The sequence below is a fragment of the Gymnoscopelus microlampas genome (assembly GCF_963454915.1).
Source record: "Gymnoscopelus microlampas genome assembly, chromosome: 19".
Classification (NCBI taxonomy): Eukaryota; Metazoa; Chordata; class Actinopteri; order Myctophiformes; family Myctophidae; genus Gymnoscopelus; species Gymnoscopelus microlampas.
In genome coordinates, this window is record NC_139956.1 from 30,859,120 (window position 1) to 30,882,244 (window position 23,125).

The window sequence follows — 23,125 nt, forward strand, 5'->3', positions numbered from 1 at the left end:
CAGTCATCAGTTCCAATTTCACTTGTTTAATCTATATCCTGATTGAGTTCTCTGCCCTGGTTGGATACAATTGGAAATGAAACTGAAACTGAAACGAAAATGCATTTTCTGTTTTATAAAGAGCTGGAGAGACAAGGAGACTCCTTTTACTGAACAAACACTCTATAGCAATGAGTACTATCAGAATATAGAGCTATTTAACACTTATTTTAACCAATGCAAATCACTTACCCTACCTTTAAATTGTCACTTCCCTGTCATCTAGAGACCCCCCTCCTCCCCCCCAAATCATGTGGGGGCCCCCCTCGGGATCCCAACCCACGGGTTGAAAACCACTGTACTAAAAAATGAAGAAACCTATGACCGTCCGGAAACGCGTTTTCTCCTCAGTGGGTTGGCCAATCGATCTGAACTTGCACACGGGCATTGACCATTGGCATATAAGGAGAGTGACGTAGCACATTTTTCACTTTTCCCAAATTTAAGCTGTTTATTTGCGTTTTTGTTAACGGTCCTCGCAGACTATGGGATCTGTAGTCGTGGTCACAGTCCCATAGCACGGACGGACGGTGGGTGGAAATGACGGCTATGGACTATGGACCAGTTATTATTGTTTTAGAATGCTACAGGGCTGATGCCTTTTTGTAACAAAGTACAATATCAACCAAAATATTAAATGTTCAATTCTTGTTAGCGGCATTATAGACAATTAACGTACCCCCACGTGTTAATTTGTTTTATTGTACAATTGTGGAAATACAAGCTTTCTGTAAGATAGTGATGACATGATATGCCGATATGTGTTAACTAATTTGTGTGAAACTACAGAGTTTTATGTAATTTGTCTGCGTTAGAGTTTGTGTAATTTCACAAAGGTCATTGTGGTGCAGTGGTAGGTGGGTTGGCTCAGCCACTAAATCTTTACAACCATATTGGCTTCCTAAACTCATTAAGCCAGTCTCACACGGGTGATCACACACACACCCCGGCAGCATTACATATTTGACCCCAACTGTGTACCAATGTGTTTCTGTGCGTTCTGTGTGCCTATGCGTCCATCCATGTGTGTGTGTGTGTGTGTGTGTGTGTGTGTGTGTGTGTGTGTGTGTGTGTGTGTGTGTGTGTGTGTGACGTGTGTGTGTGTGTGTGTGTGCGTGCGTGCGTGCGCGCCAGGTATTTCTATAATTATGAGGGCCAGATATCCCCACAATTATAGTAAAACATGAGAAATCGACCTTTATCCGACCACTTTCCGGGACACCACAAGAGAAATGGATTTTTAGTTTACAATTAGGAAAAGAATCAGGTTGGCGTCAGAGTTACGATTAGGCATATAGGGGTCAGGTTTAGGGGTTGGGATTGAGTTTGAGATTTGTGTACGTGCGTGCGTGCGTGCGTGCGTGCGTTAGTTTTTGTCAGTTATGTGATTGCTACCCTTTTATTTTAGCATATTATTATGCTAAAATAAAAGCCATTATTATTGAAGTAACTTGAATATAATAGCCATGTAAGGTCACGTCACGTCGACCTCACGCTGTGCAGCTCCATACCGGAATGACAGCAATTGGCTGACATTTTCTCCCTATAATTTATCTCCACTTACATTGAGATCACTTTGACTTTGACAAGTGTATTCGACAGAACTTGGCATCGGGTGGCGGTGGTGAAAGAGGGTTTGTCAGTCATTCAAAGTGCACAAGTTCCAGCTTTGGATCAACATTGTTTTGCACAAGCTCAGAACAAAAAGGACTTGTTGCAGCCTACTTTGCTTTGTGCTAATGCATTCAGATCGGGCGTTCTTGCATTGGGGCCCATTACAATGCCTATTATTAGGGCTGACAAGCCATTCATTCCAATTACAATTACCAAAACAGTGGGAAGAAGTAAGCAAGGCAATTGTAAGTGAAATTGATTGCATCTCACTGCCGCTATGTGCAACTGCCAATTGATGACCCAGTGTATTGAGTCTCTGCTGTTGCCACTATTCAACTTGTCTTTTGTTATGCGGTTTGTTTGTGCGCGCGTGTGCGTGTGTGCGTGTGTGCGTGTGTGCGTGTGTGTGTGTGTGTGTGTGTGTGTAAATTAACAAGATAAAATGGGCTGCAGTGCACAAAACACACACACAAACACACACACACACGCGCGCGCACACTCACAAGCGTCTTTTGTTCTCCATTACCTACGATTAAAGGTTTGTAAAGCTAGGTTGGGTAATTTGTTCAGAAAGGGTGTAAGTGCATTGTCGCCTCTGATGAATTAGGGCGCATTCCATTTGTGTAGCTAAGTACATTACCTGCATACATATAGAGCACTATTCACTTGCTCATTAATAATATGTGGAAATGGCGCTCAGAGTACCAGCCCGTTAAAACACGAACAACCTCTACAATCAACCGACACTCTTACATGTGTAAGAGTAAGGTTCCTGTATATAGGTTAATGACACGGTATGAACAGGCAGCACTTTCTAATCCCCCGATTCCCCCCGTTGGGAAGCTAAAGGCAAGTTATGTTACATAATCTATTATATTATATTCCATTCAGTGTGACAAGTAGTATCTTTTTTTAGCTACGATAAAAATGATCATGAACTCCTTTGACGTATTAGTCCTCATGAATGATCCCTGAGTGTGAAAGTGACATGGATCTTTGGTTGTTTGGAGGAAAAAGACAAGGACAACTGAGAGACAAAAACAACAAAACAAAACCACCAGCACGATGGTCGATGGCTCCTCATTCAACCTGCAATAAAAACAAACCGATGAGTTTAGCCAGGCAGCAAGAGACAGAACAGGTTGTAAGTAAAGAGAGTGAGGGACACCATCTGATAGATCGAAAAACAAGGAAAGACAGAGACAGCAGAAGAGAAAAGAAAAGGCGACCTCTAAACAGCAGAGAACACGCAGTGGTGGAAAGTAACTAAGTACATTTACTTAAGTACTGTACTTAAGTACAATTCTGAGGTATTTGTACTTTACTTGAGTATTTCCAATTTCCAATACTTTTACCTCTACTCCACTACATCTCAGAGGCAAATATTGTACTTTTACTCCACTACAATTATTTGAAAACTTTAGTTACTAGTTACTTTTTAGATATAAATGATTATTATAAAACATAAATGAACCACTTTATATACTGCACTATTGGTACTTTTACTTAAGTAAAGAATTTAAGTACTTTTTCCACCACTGGATAGATCGAAAAACAAGGAAAGACAGAGACAGCAGAAGAGAAAAGAAAAGGCGACCTCTAAACAGCAGAGAACACGTGGGGAGCGGGGTTATTCGGTGATCCAACACGCCTAGAAAAATGCCAAACGTTTCCCTCCCCTGCGCGTGCGTTGCGTTTACCTGGCGCAGGTTGCGAGTGACGCGGACGTCGTGCCAGGCGTTGTCGTTGAACTTGCCGTTGACGGGCTCCACCAGGGCCTCGAAGGCCCCCGAGCCCAGGTTGATGACGAGCCACACGGCGCCGCTCTTCAGCGACAGGTTGACGTAGTCGGCCGACTTGCCCGTGTGCAGCATGAGGCCGTTGCGCTGGAGCGTGCGGAAGGACAGCGTGATCTCGTCCGTGCTGCTCTGGATGGGCGTCATGGACAGGTCGTAGCAGAAGAACTCGTTCCCCTTGAAGGTGGCCACCGACTCTTCCTTGCCTGGTGAGGGGAGGAGAGGAGAGAGGAGAGAGCCATGTCAATATTGACAATATTATTACTTATACAAGTAAGACGCGCGAACGCGGGAAGCGAACGCAAAAAAAAAAATGAATGAAAAAAAATATAAAAAAAAAAAACCCAAAAAAAAAAAAAAATGCAAAGAAATTCTGCGTTAAAAGGAGCATCTTAGAAAAATACAAATTAACAAAAAAAAAACTTTTAATGGTTTTGAACAATTCAACAAAGTGTTTGAAGTGCCTGTTTCACCCAGTTCCGGGGGGCGGAGCCAAAATCCGAGCCCGAAGTATTTGTTCGTAGACCCCCACTTAGGGGGGGTAGAAAAAGTTTGGGAGCGATTCGGGCACTTTTCATTTAACATGGGGTTTCAATGGGGAGTTTTTAGGAGGCTTCTCCGGGGCGTGGCTTCCGGGGGAAGGGGCGGGCTTAAACGCAACCTTGACAGGTGTGTTCAGTTTTCAAAGACCTTTCTTTTTATGTATGGTACGTCTATATTGGACATTTACTTGGCTGCACACAGGCAGTGCACACAATAGTGCACACAGACACACAGACACACAGAGACACAAGCCGAGCACGGTGTCATAGTAAGCTCCACTTGCGCGGCTCCTTCCGCTGCGTTCGCAATCATGGCCGAGTACTATAGCTATACAACACAAGATCATACCAAAGATCGACCACATTGTTTTCAGAGCAATATTTCTCAGCAGTTATATTCATCAACAATGCAAAAAACATAAATGGAGGAAAAAAGTCAATACGCAAAGTGAAGAAAAGGAAGGAGTGACAGAGAGAGAGAGAGAGAGAGAGAGAGAGAGAGAGAGAGAGAGAGAGAGAGCGAGAGAGCGAGAGAGATGATGATGGACACTAAACAAAGACAAAGGGCGAAGGCTGAGATAGACAGACAAAAGTGCATCGGAGCAAAAGAGAGACACAGAGAAGGCAGAAGAAAGTTGTGCTGACATCTTCGCTAATGCCTGTCAGTCTATCTTGTATGACACAAGTGCCCTACTTGCACCGCGGAGTGCTTCGCTAGCATGCTACCAGTCAAAACAACTCGCTTCACAATGGACATGTGTCAAAACCTGACGGTCAAAACGGTAATGGACACGTGTCAAAACCACCGGTCTTAACTGCTAGGGCGGGACACTGTTTCTGCCTGTCAGGAACTGAGCCCGATACCCCGCTGTCACAACACAAAGCACCCTGTCTACAAGAGACGCACACTAATACCTCTAATCGCTCAACACAACACACCTCCGCTTAAGTGCTGTGGATTGGGTTGTGTGTATTAAAGGTCTGTCCACACCAAGAATGATAACTTGCCTCCAACTCAAGTGTGGCAGAGTCCACACCACAACTATAAAGACAACAACACACGGTGAACGATATAGTAATTGGGATCACTTTCAGAGCGATTTGATGAGCGATAAAAACACTGACAGCCAATCAAAATCTATCCGAATGTACAGGGCCTCAAGTTCAACACGTCACAATCAAAATGTTAACTGAGTGTTATTGTTCATGAGCGTGGCTGCTCACATCATTATGGTCATAGCCATCTTTGCAGTTATAATTCTCTGTTTTGACAGCCCCGTATACAGTAGTTAATATCTTACCGTTACACAGTAACAAAGGCCGCAGTGAAAATAAACAATACTAAGAAAAGAAGGGGGAGAACAGAGGCTCAGACCGAAAGAGAATAATTAGACCAGGCGCCTAAAGTGACTGCCCCAAATCGCTGGATCATCCGGGGCAGCGACTGAACCATGGTTAACCTTCAACCTGGGATCCGTATTTTATTTTGGTCACGTCATTGTAGGCGAACATCTTCCAAAAAGGCACAAATCAATCAACAATGAATCAATCAATCAATCAATCAACCAATCAGAACAAAGCATCCAAAGAATGCAATATTTTCAAAACATTTTTAACCCATTAAAACCGTGAAAGTATCTATGTAATTTTAGATTGTAGCTATATATATATACTGTAGCAATGTTTTTCAGAAATTTCTTAGGATTCAGAACAGTGGTATAGAACAGTAGTTTGAAGGCATTTTGTAGAAACGGCCTCAAGTCTTAATGGGTTAATTTAGTCACTCTCAACATCGATCCAAATCAGCCGCTTGTGATCTGAAGTGACGCCGGGCTTCCTGTGGTCATTGTGTCCACCCCCCGTATCCCCCTCCCCCCCCCCATCCCCCTGGTGGACGCTGACTTGGGAGGAACCTGCCAGCCTCAGGTAATGAGGTTTAGGCCTCAGACCGGGTGGATCATCAAATCGAGTTCATCCCATGGTTCCATTACTGCGAAATGCACTCCAATATCGGGGTGCATTTCCCACGGGGCAGAGCTAGCTGCCGGGGATCGTCCGAACGGGGGTGGTCGGTTTGTCGGATAGATTGAGAGCGGAATCTGATTGAGCAAGCCAGCCGGGTGCAGTAGCAATCTTTGGGGTGAAGGGGAGAGAGGAGCGGTGATGGATAACAGCGTGTCCATTTGGTGCTTGCACGTGCCGTGTGAGGAGTATGGACTGTTATATCTGTTGTGTGTGTGTGGAGTATACTATGTGGCTGAGAGGTTGAATTATGTGTGTTGCATTCTGGTACGAATTACAGATGACACAATAACAAAAAAAAATGTTTTAAAGTTTAAGCCATTAAGTTTAATTTTAGATTTCTTTGGCTTTAAAAAAAAATATATATATATATATTCAAAGATGTGCAAACATTTTCACGATTTTTCAAAAAATGCAGATCTACAAGCTCGTAGCCGTGCTATGAGCTTGTATATCTGAAATTTTAGATTTTCTTTTTTTAAATGTGCGCACATTTTTTATTATACTGTAACTCAAATCTTTGCTTCAAAATATCTAGAGATGGGGTTCCGTGGCCAAATACATATAATTTTGGGGGTCCTTGACATGAAAAGGTTTGAGAACAACTGATTATAGCAATATACGTTTTTTTCTTTTTTAACTGTAAAGCTCCTTACACACCGGGGGCGATTTTTTCATGCGAATAATACGTTTCTTTGAAAAACCTTATAAAGTCAATGCAAGCTTCCATGGAGCGAAAAAGCGAAAAATAGTCTTTTAATTATTCGGAACAAGTCCGAATTTTGCGTATATTCGCATAATCGCCAGTGTGTAACCACCTTTAGGATTTAGAAGACATTTGTAGAATCGGCCTCAGGTCGGACGGTGATCATGGATTTTAACGATTAAAAAAATTGTTAAAAACGCTGGCACTGGCTGTACCCTGTTTTAAAAAACCTCTGGCACTCAATGTGTTAATGGATTAAACATTGTTTTCCAATGTTATTGGAAAACAATGGGTAACATCGTTATGCCCATGGGGCATAGTGCCAGACGGAGATCATCTGACCTCGTTCCCCCAAAATTCGTCTCAAACATGGGCAAAAATGCATTCTACTAAGCTGCCACCGTAATGTGGAATGACCTACCAAAAGACCTAAAGGATGTCAACTCCCTGCCCAAACTCAAAACTAACCTAAAAGAATTCCTGTCCTTAAAATACAAGTGAACATATTTTAACTCCTTGAACACTAATACAGGGGTCTTCAACGTTTTCAGGCCAAGGACCCCTTGGCTGAGAGAGAGAGAAAGCAGGGACCCCCATTATATATTGTATGAAGTATTTTTTATTTTCATAGATTTCATAGGCAGCTTCATCACCGGCTTCTGTGCATTGATAGCATCCGACTCAGGTGGCTTCATAGACTTGTTTCACAGCACTATCATGTTGGATTCATGTTAATGTGTATTTCCAGACATTTAACCATGCTCTAAAAACAATACTTAGAAAACCTGACCTTTCACTCTGTACTTTCACTCTTTTTCCCCCCTATATCGAACCACTTTGCCGAAAATAGCAGATCTACAAGCGCACAACGGCGTTGTGTGCTTGTAGATCTGCTATTTTTGGCTAAAGTTCTCCTCAGAACTTTGCTTGGTTGAAGTGGTTAATGTAAAAATCACAAAGATTTGGCGGACCCCCTGTAGTAACTCTGAGGACCCCCTAGGGGTCCCGGACCCCCTGTTGAAGACCTCTGCACTAGTAGAATAGTCTGCCCTCCGCCCCCACCCCTCCTTTCTCTGTACATCTACCGTATGATTCTATTGAGTTGTATTCCAATATTTGTATTGTTGTATTGTATTGTATTGTGTGACTTTAATTAACTTTAATGTCAGTACCACTGTGTGCATGTCACTCCGATGTCAATATTTCCATGCACCGATATAACGCAAACATATCCCTGTGGATTTATTATGCTTGGCAAATAAAGTGATCCTGCCATTGAGTAACAGCAGTGTGAAGCAAAAGAAGATGCAGCATTTCAAAATGAGAACAGTTGTATTTAGTAACAGTAAACACTTCAGCCTGGAAACAAGTGGAAAACAACTTTTTTGTGTTATCCTTCTAGCCTTAATGTCTTACTGTACCCTGTGCTGTTTACATTTCTGACAAATAAAGTATTCAATCAATTTCAAAATAACCTACCCACTGCCAGTCGTGGATAAAGTACTCAAATGTTTTACTAAAAGTATCAATACTGCAATGTAGAAGTACTCTGTTACAAGTGAAAGTCCGGGATTCAAAATTTGCTTGAGTAAAAGTACAAAATTATTGGTATCAAAATGTACTTAAAGTACCAAAAGTAAAAGTACAAAAATGTTTGAAAATAGCAAATCTACAAGCTCACATCGCGACGCGACACGTTGTGAGCTTAGATCGGCTATTTTCAAATAGCCTAGGTAGAAAATGGGGCTAAAGTGGTTAATGTGTGTTTTATAATGTAAATAATTGTAGTGGAGTAAAAGTACAATATTTGCCTCTGAGATGTAGTGGAGTAGAAGTAAAAGTAGAAAGTACTTTTACTTTTTTTTAAGAAGTAAAAGTACCTGAAAATTGTACTCAAGTACAGTACTTGAGTTAATGTACTTAGTTACTTTACACCACTGCTCACTGCATATGGTGTCTTTATTGTGATGTTACTCCTATTGCATCTTGTACTGTACTTCTAATGTCCTGTTATCTGTAACTTAAACTGCTGTGCTGTCTCTGGTGCCTGAATTCACCTCATGGAACACGACTCGGCACGAATCCAAAGCCATTCCAGCCACACAACTGAAGCCCACACACGCGTGGATGATGGAGGAAACAACCCAAGGACGAACGGCGTCCCCAGATAAAGAGACAACTACTTAAAAGAGCATTTTGGCTGAAATGGAAGTTTAGAGCAATCTCAACCGAAGCGTGAAAGCGTCATCACGAAGACACATCAGGGGAGAGAGGGGGGAGAAAGGAAGGGGGAAAAGGGCAGAGTGAAGGAGAGACGAACGCGAGTGAGAGAGAGAGAGAGAGAAAAGAGAGTGAGTGAGGGAGAGCAAATCTCCTGAGAGCGGCCTCCTCTGTGTTGCTGATGTAGTAGGAACAAAAGCGTGGTAAATGGGCCATTTTAAATGCATTTTCAATTATGTATTGATACCCTCCCTCCCACACACACACAAAAGGGTTGTTAGTGGTAAACAACAGCCTACATGAGCTGGGCAGCAGGCATGAACAATTGAGAGATTTGCCAAAAAAGTCAGAGTCCTTTGGTTTATGCAGAGGTCCAGGGAGTGACGGAGAAGGATTTTGACAGACAGTGACCACCATACACCCACATCCCCCCACTTATGTTCAGAAACTGACCTGAAAAGCCCTCCACACACACACACACACACACACACACACACACACACACACACACACACACACACACACACACACACACACACACACACACACACACACACACACACACACACACACACACACACACACACACACACACACACACACACACTATTGGTAGTAGCAGCGGATCATGGAGTGTCCCAAACATCAACATTAATCTGTCTCTTTTTCGCAGCTTAAGCCGAGGATACAAATGCGCACGTACACGCACGCACACACACACACAGCCGGCGCCACCAGACAGTGTCCCTCACACAGGTAGTAAAGCCACCTTTATTCCCCCAACCGCTCTTATTGTCTGTACAGTATGTATGTGCTCCAGTAGGCTGGTGATAAAGCTTCAGAAAAGACCCCCTCCCAAAAAATCACTTCAGCCCCCTCGCACTCTGAAAGAAAACACACAGTAAGGTCCCTCTTTTTTGCTTCTCTCATCTTGCTCCGCTCCCTCCTCTTCTTCAATATCACGGCGTGGTTCAAAAGGATTGTAAAGTGAGATCAACCGGAGATATAGTTGAAGAGAACACACACACACACACACACACACACCCTCCACACCTACAGTACTATAACATGGGACGCCAGTACAGATCCCTTTCCCTATGCCCTCAGAAACAGATCAGGGCCACATCTAGTAGTTCTTTCTGAGTGTTCACGTGAAGACATGCTTCTCTACAAAATTCCACTTTGTTCGTTTAACCCATTCAATCCTGGAACGCATCTGTGTCATTTTAGATTTCTTCGGGTGTTCAAAAATAGCAGATATACAAGCTCATAGCGCGGCACCGAGTGCAGCGCTATACAAGCTTGTAGATCTGCTATTTTTGAAAAATCGTGAACATTTGTGCAAATCTTTGAATATATATTTTTTAAAGCGAAAATGTGTCAAATATGTTGTTCCAGGGACCTCCATAAGCAAAGATTTGAGTTAAGAATGTTGTTTAAAAAAATGTGTGTTAAAAACACAGATGTTCAAGATTTTTCAAAAATAGCTGATCTACAAGCTTATAGCGCCAATGTATAGCCAAGGTATAAAATAATGGTTATATTATAGCTCAAATCTAAAGTGACACAGATCTGCATTCCCGGATTGAATGGGTTAAAGCACATTCATGCACACAAAGTGCATGTGTACTTTCCACTTGGATCCAATTTCTTTACATAAAGAGCTAAACATGCGGTTGACAATGAAGCCAGAGGTAAAGCGAGAGGCATACGAAAACTATTTTGAAGATGTGTCTAGACAGAACCTAATGTTTGTTTACCGCACAAGGTTGTGCAGTGCGTGAGTATCCATCTGCTTAGCATTTGCCCACCTGGAAACCAAGGCTTCACTTGAGCTTGCTGGCCTTCAAACTTTGGCCTGTTTTGTTCTAAATATCCATGCTTCTCAGTTCGATTCCTAGCAGAACCAGCCGGTCCTTTGACGTGACAGACTAAAGCTTCTGCTCAGACAGTAAAGATCTCCATGACACTGTGTTAGACACATTTCTGATCCCTCAAAGAAATTGGAGAACTTTTACTTTGGTACTTTAAAGCAGGGGTCTTCAGCGGGGGGTCCGGGACCCCTAGGGGGTCCTCAGAGTTACTACAGGGGGGCTGCCAAATCTTTGTGTGACAGGGACTCTTTTTTTTTTACACTAACCACTTGAACCCTAGCATCCCTATCCTGATGGGAACATTGGCCAAAAATAGCCGATCTACAAGCTCACAACGCCTCGCAGCGCGAGGCGTTGGGTGCTTGTAGATCGGCTATTTTCGGCATAGAGGTTCGGTGTAGAGGGAAAAAAGAGCAGATCAAGTACAGAGTGAAAGGTCAAGTTTGCAAAGTATTGAGGGTTTAAGTGGTTAAACGTCTGAAAACACACATTTAACATGAATACAATATGTAGTGGGGGTCCATGCTTCATCTCTCTCTCTCAGCTAGGGGGTCCTTGGCCTGAAACACAATGAAGACCCCTGCTTTAAAGTATATTTTGAAGATGGCAATACTTTCATACGTTTACTCAAGCAAGATTATGAATACAGTCCTTTTACTTGGTACAGAGTATATCATGGTATTGATACTTTGAACTAGACAAAGTTCAACCTGGAGGCATGCACACACTGCAGTGAGACCAACACAGTAGCTCTTTGCTGTGTGTGTGTGTGTGTGTGTGTGTGTGTGTGTGTGTGTGTGTGTGTGTGTGTGTGTGTGTGTGCGCGCGAGCGCGTGCGTGTGTGTGCGCGCGCGTGCGTGCGTGCGGGGGGGGAGCTATTAACAGCATGAGGAAGAGGATGGATTTCCAACCCATGTGGAATCAATGCCATTGATTGGTCCATTTCACATGCGCAGACTTACGCCCACAGACTCACATGTTCATGCACATGAGCAAACGGAGACGCATGCTGTACGCATAGGTATGAGCATGTCAAATACACAAAGATAATAGGCAGGAGGCGCTAAACAAGTTGCACATGGATAGGTGAACCCAATCAGTAGCATTGAGGGCAAGGATTGATACTATGCTTTTCCAACACATCGTACCGCCCTCGACTGTACTTTATTGTTTTGTTTTTTTCTCCATCGTGCAAAAAAATCTATTCTGTAGTACTTTTTTTTAGGTATCACCTCTGTTGAGGGTCCCAAGCTGAGGTGATACTAAAAGGTTGACGTTGTGTTATTGAATCATCATTCGCCCAATATAGCAATACCGCAAATTCAGACTCACCGACACCAAAATGGCTACCAGTTATGAGCAACCGAACACCAAAAAAAAAAGGCAGAATGACAGTAGAAGTACAAAAACACAATCAGTGTTTGTCAGCACTGGCCAAAAGTGCCACTTCCCGGGGAATCCTAGTTGGGCATTACAGTAATAAAAGTGCAGTCTAGCATGTGTTATTAAATTGGATAGAACGTGGACTGGAAGGGGGAGAGAGAGAGAGAGAGAGAGAGAAAGAGAGAGAGAGGGTTTAATAAGATGAGCTGCATGGATAACTCCATCACAAACTTCTGTGGTGCATTAGTCACCGCATAATGAACCTTAGCGCACTGCTTTTTGGCCGATTGGATTACATATAGGGGTAATTAGCTAGTTCCATGGGAGGTTGTGGGGGAGCGCGGAGGGAATGGGAGGAGATGTAGTATTTATCCGTTTGTCCACGTGTGTGTGTGTGTGTGTGTGTGTGTGTGTGTGTGTGTGTGTGTGTGTGTGTGTGTCAGCGCTCGTATAAGCTCATATGCCGTCTGAGTGGCGGCACGCTGGGAAATCCTGTCTTCACATTACATTACCTCGCCACACACACACACACACACACACACACACACACACACACACACACACACACACACACACACACACACACACACACACACACACACACACACACACACACACACACACACACACACACCATAACAACAACATAGTCACTGTCTATTAGTTTCTCACTAGTGGCATCCACCCCACAGAGATGCTACCCAGCAGCTTCCGAAAACAAGTCACTTGCACAATAAAGGAGATCAGTGGGAAATGTGCAGGGCATGTGAATATTCTTTGATGTCGGTTCATGAATCAAATAGGCCTGCCGGGCTCTGAGGCAGTGGCTAGTGTCCCGTGTGAGGCCTCAGGCACAGACGGCGGGCCCGCGGACGACATCCGAGTGCTTATTTCGCTCCCGAGTGGAGACAATTCTTGCATTTTTGCACTCCGGGGACGTCGACGAAAAAAAAAGGGAAAACACAAAAGCACAAACGTATGCACATTTCTATGCACACAATTACGCGCAAATAATGCATGCACCAACACATGCATGCACGCGTAGACACACACAACGCTATCTCACTCCCCGATGCACATACAGCCATCTGCATGCGGAGCAGCGCTGCAAGGGGAAATGGAGAGGGAGAGAGAGCCAAAAAAGCCTCCAGGGAAAGCGAGGAGGGAGAAAATGGAGCGAAGGAGAACGGAGAGAGAGAGAGAGAGAGAGAGAGAGAGCAGCCTTTGAAATTGCGGGAGCGAGGTTAGGGTGTCCACTTGGGGGAGAAATAAAAAGATGAGGAGGCCAGATGATTGATAGGTGTTGTTCACATCTGCAGTCCCCTTCATGTTTCACTCCACATGGATTTTCCCCCCTCGCTCCCTCAAATATAAATCTGAACTGTCAGCCATCCTTAACGAAAACATGTGATGTTCTAAAGCTCGGGCCAGGAGAAAATGAATGACTTGCTCTCCCCGGGCATGGACAAGTCTACTCTCGCCAGAGTCGCCCAGCCCCGTCCACCGCGAAACGACGTCTTGCAGGGAAACCTTCGTTCACACCAAAACAACACCTTTTTTGGGGCAGGAACCCGACAGGGAATCAACACCTGATGCCATGATATTGTGCGAGGTAAATACAAGTCAGCAGGCCATGATATAAAGTGTTATTTGTGCATGCTGACAGCTACAGTACCCAACATAAAATGGCTCCCCCTCTCAAGTGATACAAAAGCCTTTTCAGACTAACACTGAACGAACCTCAGACAAATCAAATGGGACATAATTGTGGCCACAATTCACTCTTCTGAAATTGTATTGAACCCACACCGAAACCCACCGCACCGCACCCGAGCCCTGACCGAGACAGCAGAGCCAGCTAGTTAGCTATCGGATGGGTAATTTGTGGATTACATCACAGGTCCCTGCCTCGGTGGTGTCTATCTATTCGGTGACAAAAGACTTGTAGAGACGTGAACATTGTTCTCTCTCTGCTGAGCCCCTCGCTCCCCCTTTTCTTCCCAGGACTGGTGATTACTGTATATTGATCTGTGGACTTATTGCGCTCCTTTAATGAAGGGGCTATAATTTGCGGTCTGCCCAGCTCATTTTGCCAGAGAAGGCCAGCCTTCTTTTGTCGCGGGAGACATTTTTCTCCCATTTTGCAGAAAGGGAGCTAATGCGCCATGTGCAGCATTTCTTTTGTCCCCGCCGTTTGTGCCGAAAGGCAACATGGAATGAGCTCTCCATGGTGAGGAATAGCACCATAGGGGGGGGGCGAGATTGCTCTGCCCATAAGATAAAGGCAAGGGAGTTACTTAAAGGGTGACGATAATAGTGTGGCAAAAATACCCTATTCTTCTGTGTATTTCTCATGTCGAGAAGTGAGGACATCAAATGCATCATTTCACATCATCATTCATCATTCGTACACTCACACTTTTGATGTGGAGTTTGCTCTCCCTATGTTCTCCCTATGTTCAAGTGGATGCTCCAGTTTTCTCCCACACTAAATGACATGCATGTTATGGCAGACATACGTACACGACATGATTTTCAATGTACAGTTCACATATACACAACAGTCAGTCCTGCAATCGGGTATATTGCGTTATTACACATTACAATTCACCAGGAGGCACCTTCGACAAGTCTGTCTGGTCATCAAATTACATTTTGTCACAAAAAACATGGGCAAGAGATGACATGAGAAGTAATGTGTAAGTAATGAAATCATGCACAAGCCATGGATTTGTTTTCTTTCCCAAATTTGGATGCCCGCAAGAAATTTGCAGTCTAAGCCATTTGTGCATTGATTTGCAACAGTTGTGGTTCTGCTAATTCAAAACATTGGAAAGCTCTCGCCAAAGTTATATTAAACTTTCCTCCGTCTCTTGTTCCAAGAAGAGCCTTCGTCATAGCCATGGTTGTTGATGTTGTTTTGGAGGTGTTACAAGCCCTCTTTCTGGTTTCGCCTCACAATGTCTCCTGCTCTATCATTGGCTGTATAGCTAGTTGCTGCTCTCCTTGCCAATCAGAACACTTTTCAGAATACATGATTTGTGTTCGAGTGTCTTGGTCATGCACAGATCGTGTCTTTCAACAGTTCACACAGTAATCAAGGCTCACAGGAGCGAGAGACGATTTGCCTCTGATCCGGCTCTTTTGCACCGTTGCCCACCGAGTGGAGAATCAGGGATACAACTGTGTAGTCTGAACTCGAGCATTAGGGACATGTTACTCCTAATGCACACGCATTAGAGCTGGAGCTGAGCACTGCTCAGTGGCTGCCCAGGTCTCCGTAGCTGCCCACTGCTCATAATAATTAGGACGTGTTAAATGCAAATGATGAATTCTGGGTATACGTGCAAATGTATGGGACAACAGATGAAACAAACAAACAAAACCTATACACGGCAGTGCAATACACGCAAATGTTCTGAAGCGAATGGACCCTTCTCCACAGCAGAGATACTTAAGTGGCATGAATGATATACTTAATCATTCATCTAAATGTAAAAACATAATAATAACAATGATAATAATACAACAATTAAAAAGCAGATCTACATACTGTGAGCTTGTACATTGGCTATTTTCACTATTTGTCCTACAAAAAAAGTATATAGGCGTTAAGTGGTCATTGCTGGCAGGCAAAGACCTCAAATCCCAAATATTATTTCAAATCGATCAACAACAATGTAATTTTTGTGAATTCATCGTAGCGCAATCCCTCCAGGCAATGGGATAAGCGTTCTGCTGCTAACAAACCAATTGCAACACTCCTGTACCGGCACTAGATCGGTACTAGGCATGTAATTCATCATGATAAACATATTTGTCAAAGCATTAACAATCATACTTTCCGAAGTATACAAAAATACCTTATTGACAGTAATCTGACAGAAAGATAGAGGGAGGCAGTCAGTGAATGTGTATGAGAGAGGGTGGAAGACAGTAGCGACAATGTACAAAATGGTAATCACATTGCTGTGCTGCGTTACTACGCTCTAGGTAGTCATTTCACTGCACATGCATCGCTGTTATTACTAGGACATGCCTCCTGGCAGAGATTTGTACTTTCTAGTTATATTTATAACGGCAGGTTGGACATTACATGTATGCAGATCTTCCAAATCTAAATAAACGTTCCTACAGTTTGCCAATAGTCTTGTAGCATTCACCTGCTGCATGTGTGTGTGTGTGTGTACCCATCATTCTTACAATGTGCTTCGCTTAATGGTAGCACTTATAGGTCTACAAGGTGTTCATAAACTTTACAATGCCCTATGGCAAGCTAAGTGCTATGGTGGAGGACACAGGATTTTAATAGCCCTGAAGGAAGACGCTAGATTATAGTTGCAATTGGCTACTACAACCTTAAAACGGGTCGTGTTTTAAGAGAGCACGGTTCATTTTCATCTAAATCCCCTTATGCCGCTTTGATTGACAGCAGTTGAAGGTCACTGCAGGAGCACGCAGGTGGCTATGACTCGAAATAATAAATAAATGAATAAAAACTCCTTTTGGCATGAGCGGCGAGGAAGGGGGATCATAGCACGATTTGCATACTAAACGGAGTCTTCGTCAGAGCCTGGTACTGCAGATGGGGGTCACATTATACACTGACATTATACACTTAGAAAATGGAGTATTGAAAGTCTTTTGGTTGGGCTGCGTCAGCGTTATGTAATTGGTGGGTGGACGGCGGGTTCTGCAGGGTTGGTTTTTAGTCTGACCTTTCAAAGAGGACACGCTCTGTCTCTTGATCTTTCTCTGTCACGCCAGAGGGCAGCCTATCCCCCCCCGGTCCCTATTCAGTCAAAGTCTTTGTCGGGTGTGCGCAATTCTCCTAGTTACACACTGGTGGTGTAAAGTAACTAAGTACATGTACAGTTCTAGGGGTCACCACCATGCAATCTTGTGGTGGACATTTTCTTAAAATTAGATTTTTGCCACAGTATACAAAATAAGTGGTCAATAATATTACCAGAAACCATAGGCAGAAAATGGGGAAGGCTAATATTTGACCAACTATTATAGGCTATATTATTTTAAGGACCACACATGGTCAACGTTATGATGTAAATAACAGCAATTAAATGCTCTGACTGTAAACAATAATGCACAGCTAATGATGCAAAGACAGTAAAACACTGACAACTAAAGCTATCTGCCCCCCTCCTCTCTCTCTCTCTCTGTCTATTTTGCTGTCTATTTCTCATGAGAAAACATACGTTTGTATTGCCAAAGTAAAAGGGGAGCATCATCAAAACAAAACAATGTATGTACAATTAAATAAGGTGTGTTCTCTCTCTCTGTGTTCTATCTCAGTGGTTCTCAACCTTTTCAGGCCACGGCCCCCCAAATAATCATATTTAAACTGGGGACCCCCCAAAATAATAATATTTGAACTGGAGAGCCCCCACCCTGACAAGCATTTGGAATTGTAGGAGCCTTAAGGCATTACATTTAGATGTGACTCGGTTCCACACATAAATATGAAATTTGAAAATAGCCGATCTACTGTACAAGCTCACCACCTGGCAAGGCAGGCGGTGAGCTTGTAGGTCTGCTTTTTTCCAAATTTTTCTTTCTTACATTATTTGACAATTTGGCCAATGTTTAACCAGTTTTTAGTCCTTAAATTGTCACTTTACTGTTTACTGGAGACCCCACAAAAAAATCATGTGGGGACCGACCCACAGGTTGAGAAACATCTCTCTCTCTCTCTCTCTCTCTCTCTCTAAAAATCATATCACACAAAGATTTGGCGGACTCCCTGTAGTAACTCTGAGGACCCCCTAGGGGTCCCGGACCCCCTGTTGAAGACCTCTGATATTACGAATACTATGTGCCCAATAGCCAGCGGCAGTAGGCTACAGTAGATTTAAGTAAACCAAACCTATATCAGCCATACATGCCCTCCTGCGAAGGGGACTCATTGAGACGATATTAAAAGTTGTACTCTTGCTTGTACTCACCCAATAATTTACTTGGGGTCAGCTAATTGTCCTCTAGTCATATCCATTTGATATTTAATGGCAGAAAACGTGCATTTAGTAAAATATCTCTTTCCCATGACGGACTTCATTCTCTCCACTTTGTTGTTGTCCTCCTCCTCACAACGTCACCTAACCCGACACGTTGTGTTGAGCAGGAGGACTGCAGGTGCAACCTATTAGGCTAATCATGCATTGCGTTGACACTGTAACCAAATAAATTCAGAAAAGATTGGAGCAAGTGTATCTACAGTATACGTTTTTTTTTTATTTACATTATCATGGAGAAAAAAATATGATACAAAAAAACATGTTATTTGAAATATATAGGCCTATATATATTTTTTTTTTCAAACTGAAATATTTGAATGAATGTGTATGGACATGTTGACACCCCAATCTTAAGTACACTTTTGAGTTTTGTTGTTTGTTTTTACTTTACTTTAAATTGTCAATACTTCTACTCTGCATCTCAGAGACAAATATTGTGCTTTTTACTCCACTACTACAATTATTTGAAAACTTTAGGTACAGTACCAGTTAGATTTTACTTGTAAATACAGACTATTTCTGCTTTGTGGGTTTGGTCATTTTACTTAAGTACAAAATGTGAGTACTTCTTCCAACACTGGCTACACATACATCCCCGCCACACATACTAGACCAATGCCTTTGCTCAAGGGCACTTATAGGCAGAGATGGTGTGCACCATAGATCTATGTACCAATCATCCTCCAGTTTCAATTGGAATAAGCTGTCCTGTCGGTTCCGGGACTTGAACCAACAACATATCGGTTACTGGCCTGCCAACATGTCTCCTAGTCTCTCCGGCTCTTCAGTAAACAGAAAATGGCTCAATTTTTAGATCGGGATACCAATTTCATCAAATCAGGAGAGAGAACTTTTACTGGGATACAGGATAAACAAATGAAATTGGAAGCGAGGAAAAATCCATGAGCAGAAACAATTGGAACTGGAACACGAGCTGATAGATTTTGTGAGGTTCTCTCTCCTTTGTGGGGTTCTCTCTAGCCAAAGATCAAATTCCGAATTCAAAGCTAGTAGGAAACCTATGCTATAGGCCTACCTGTTCACTCCACAGAGTAAACAACACATTTTCGACAGTGGAGTTGGATGACGGTCGGGCAGTGGCTCATGTGCCGTTTAAATCGGTTAATATCTAAGCCCTGAGGATGCAGCATGGCAGCTCATTAACCACACCAGCACTATGAGCTGTACAGGAGGTACATGTATGACTTTATATTTGTAATACAGAGTAACGTTAAAAATCCATCCAAATTAACACTTGAAGGAGAAAGCAAAAGAATGCAAGTACACAGGCTCTGACAGTGCCAGTAAGAAAAACAATACAATGGAATATTCAAATGCATTTGCATGCAAGGAGTGAGTGAGTCCATTCCCTTTAATAGAATCACTCAGTGAGTTTAATACACCCAATAATTGTCCTGAAAGCCAAACCAACTGCCTGAAGAGATACATACATCAAATTGAACAAAAAGTGCTGTCAGTAAAGCTGAGCGAAAAGAAAAAAGGATGCAGTCTTTATTTGGACGGCTGCCTGGTGTTGCTTCATGTGGGTTGCTTTAATTGTATTGAAAACCTGGCAAATTGCCTGAAGAATCATCCCACGCAAATGGCTTTACTTAATATGTTAATGTCACCACCAGAAGGGGAGGATGTGTGTTATTGTGCACCGGCATACAGCGCACAATAAATAAGTGTGCTTAATGCACACAAAAAGTGTGCGTGCACATGTGTGTGTGTGTGTGTGTGTGTGTGTGTGTGTGTGTGTGTGTGTGTGTGTGTGTGTGTGTGTGTGTGTGTGTGTGTGTGTGTGTGTGTGTGTGTGTGTGTGTGTGTGTACTGTACGTGCGTACAAGCGTGCTTACATGCTTGAGTGTGCATGCACAGTATATAGCTCAGTGACCACATTGTCTTTGAGGAAATAAGAGTGTCCCCTCCTTTCTCCTAACAGACATTAGAAAATAATGAAGAAGGGAGTTTGAAAAGATAGTGAGCCCTTATTCTTTATTTACTTAATCTTTTATCTCTCTGTGGATACAGATTTCAGGGACGTTCTCAGCGCACCATGCCAAGTGTCGCCAGCAAAGACAATGGCCACCGTGCAGAAGTGGCAAAGACAGACAGACAGACAGACAGACAGACAGACAGACAGACAGACAGACAGACAGACAGACAGACAGACAGACAGACAGTAAGACAGACGGACGGACACAGTAGATGCTCCTCACGCTCACTAGCTCCTCATAGAGGGGATCACTGGTGCCAGATTTTCAGAGAGAAATAAGCAACTAGGTCTATGAAAACAAGCCAAAAAGAAGCGACTAGGCCACATGAGCATCGGATATTTGAAAATAGCTGATCAACGCGACGCGCTGTGAGCTTGTACATTGGCTATTTTCAAAATAATCTTGAAAAAAAGTGAGACTTTTTTTGTGTGAGCGAACACAAATCTGGTACAGGGGTCACAACATACTTTTAGATGGAGGATCCGTGGACAAATGCATATTCATTTGGGAGTCCTTGTCATGAAAATGTTTGAGAACCACTGGGTTAAACAACGTTAGGAAGCAAACTGCAACCCGCAACTACCGATATTTACAAGCGACTTTACAGAGAAACAAGCCCAACATCGCTTATAATAAGCGGACATGGCAGCGCTAAATGAGAGGGCTTTCACAATTTCTCCAGGCTAGCGTCCAGCTCCCTCTCCCCATCCGCCCCTTCTCAACCGCATGCAGACTGTCCAGTTCAACTCTAACTTCCTCACCAGCTTGTTCAGTTAGTTGGCATCCCTCATGTTGATGATGTAACTCCCCCAGCATGCCACGGTAAAAGGAAAGAGGAAAGATGAATCGCCTGCTCGGTGAAAACCTCAAAGTCAGCCTCAAACTCCGGCAAAAATCATTGTGAAGAGAGAGCGGAGAGACATCCGTTCCGGTGAATTCAACCACTAATAAGACATTGAGCCAGGCGAGAGACTTTCTTAATGAGCGCAACTTTTTGCTAAGGGCACTGACCCTTTGACTGTGGATATGGAGAAAGCGTGTAACTGCCCACGGAGGAACTGAAAAACATGGCCACTCCCAGACAAGGGGAGGGCAGGTGAGAGGCAAAGAAAACAGTACATAGGTGCGTTAATATTTGACATATTTTTCATTATTAAATAAATAGGGTGACATGTGAAAACGGCGTTGTTGTAACACACAACGCAGGCGTCTGGCAAGCCTGCCAACAAGGGAGCCATTTTCTTGCCTTTTAACTTGTAGCTGTCTAGGACTCCGGTGGAATTCTAATGAACTTCATAAGACATTAAAAGGAGAAAGGAGATTTAGAGCCGGTAACAAATAACAAAAAAGGTATACAACTCATGCAGACGGATAAGTGAAACTTCTGGAATACTAACATTTTATTTCCTTGCCAGCAGCTAATTATTTGTGTTTTTCTTAAGTCTCACCCCTTATTGATTTCTGTTGACATCTGAAGGAAAATGTAAAACTATGGATTATCGGGGGTGTGGGTGTACTGTAGTGTACGCTACAGTATATGACTGGACAACAAGCTGATTGAAGGAACTCACGCAGGCGTTTAATATGTGCAAATGTATAGAGCCTTTAGCGAAACGCTAACCTTTCCCCTGGAGGGCTTGTCAGTGATGAATAAAAACACCACAAATCAGCCCCCACAGTGTAGTGTGTGAGGGCATATAAGACTAAAGGTCCGTGCATACCAAGCAGTATAACTATAAGGCTATAAATCGTTCACCGTTGTCTTTGTTACAGTTGTGGTGTGGACTCTGCCGTTAGAATATGTTTTAAAATATATTGTTATAGTTATAGTTTAGCACGCTCTTCTTATTTGGGAAAAAATAATAAATAATAACAAAAAACACTCACACAATGTAGGGCTCCGAAGATAAAGTGCCGTGACGTATCGAGTTAAGTTAGCGTCTGATGAAGAGTGTATAGCTCGAAACGTCACAGATTTCTTTGGTGCAATAAAAGCATTTTAAGGGGCGCCCAGTGGCCTAGCGGTCCAGGCGCAGACCACATAGGCTGCATAATGCCTGATAGCAAATCACGGGTTCAAATCCCGATTCCGACGACCTTTGCTGCGTGTCACTCGCCATCTCTCTCTCCCTGTTTCCTGTCCTATCTTCACTGAAATACTATCAATAAAAGCCCAAGAAATATCTTCAAAAAAGTAAATAAAAGCACTTTATCAGTGGAGCACTACAGTGTGCGAGGCGAGCATTGTTATTACTTTTTTATACACTACACTGATCGTCGCTCAGCACCTGCCCAATTTTGGTTTTGGGATGTGCATGTCTGTCTTCTTTTTCTCTTCTTATTTGAAAACAGCCATGATGTCGCTCGCACAGTGAAACTCAATTTTTTTTGTCGACATATTCCTGTGAACAGCACAGCAAGAGGGGACATTATACTGGGTCATTCCGGGCTCGTTGGACAGATTGGTTGGGTGGTGTTGCGTACAGCAGATTAGCTAAGTACCGTCAATCAGCCTCTATTGTTTTAGGGTCTTAGGGTATGGTTCACTCACTAGATGCCTTTTAGGAAGAAAGAATACTGTCCATAGCACTTTTTTTTTTCTGCTGAAAATGAACAAAGAATAAGGCAGGGTCGGGCCGGGGCAAAGGGCATTGCCGTGCCATTGACACCAACAGACTTCAATATTCGGCATGTAAAGTACCGAATATGAGTCTTGAACTAGTAGGTGTTTACGTGAAATCAAGATTGAGCAACTGCACTGGCATTTGTATCGCTTAAAATGAATCGATCTTTTATAGACGAGCTGTCAGGCGAACCGTTTCTCCCAGTGGTGTAAAGTAACTAAGTACATTTACTTCAGTCTTAAGTCTTTCCAATTTTCAATACTTTTACTTCTA

At 43.1% G+C, this 23,125-nt stretch overlaps 1 protein-coding gene across 5 annotated transcripts in view; it reads right to left on the minus strand.

The window, feature by feature from the left end:
* Window positions 1–23,125, minus strand: part of nrxn2b (neurexin 2b) — an 884,672-nt gene that overhangs the window by 538,580 nt on the left and 322,967 nt on the right. For 2 of the 5 annotated variants that reach the window (XM_084043029.1, XM_084043031.1), the window contains one exon: window positions 3,354–3,655. In XM_084043029.1, coding sequence (XP_083899155.1) covers window positions 3,354–3,655 — 302 coding nt within the window. Of the gene's footprint in view, window positions 1–3,353; window positions 3,692–23,125 lie in introns of those variants that run through there. The other 3 variants (XM_084043030.1, XM_084043032.1, XM_084043033.1) reach the window with 3 other exon arrangements.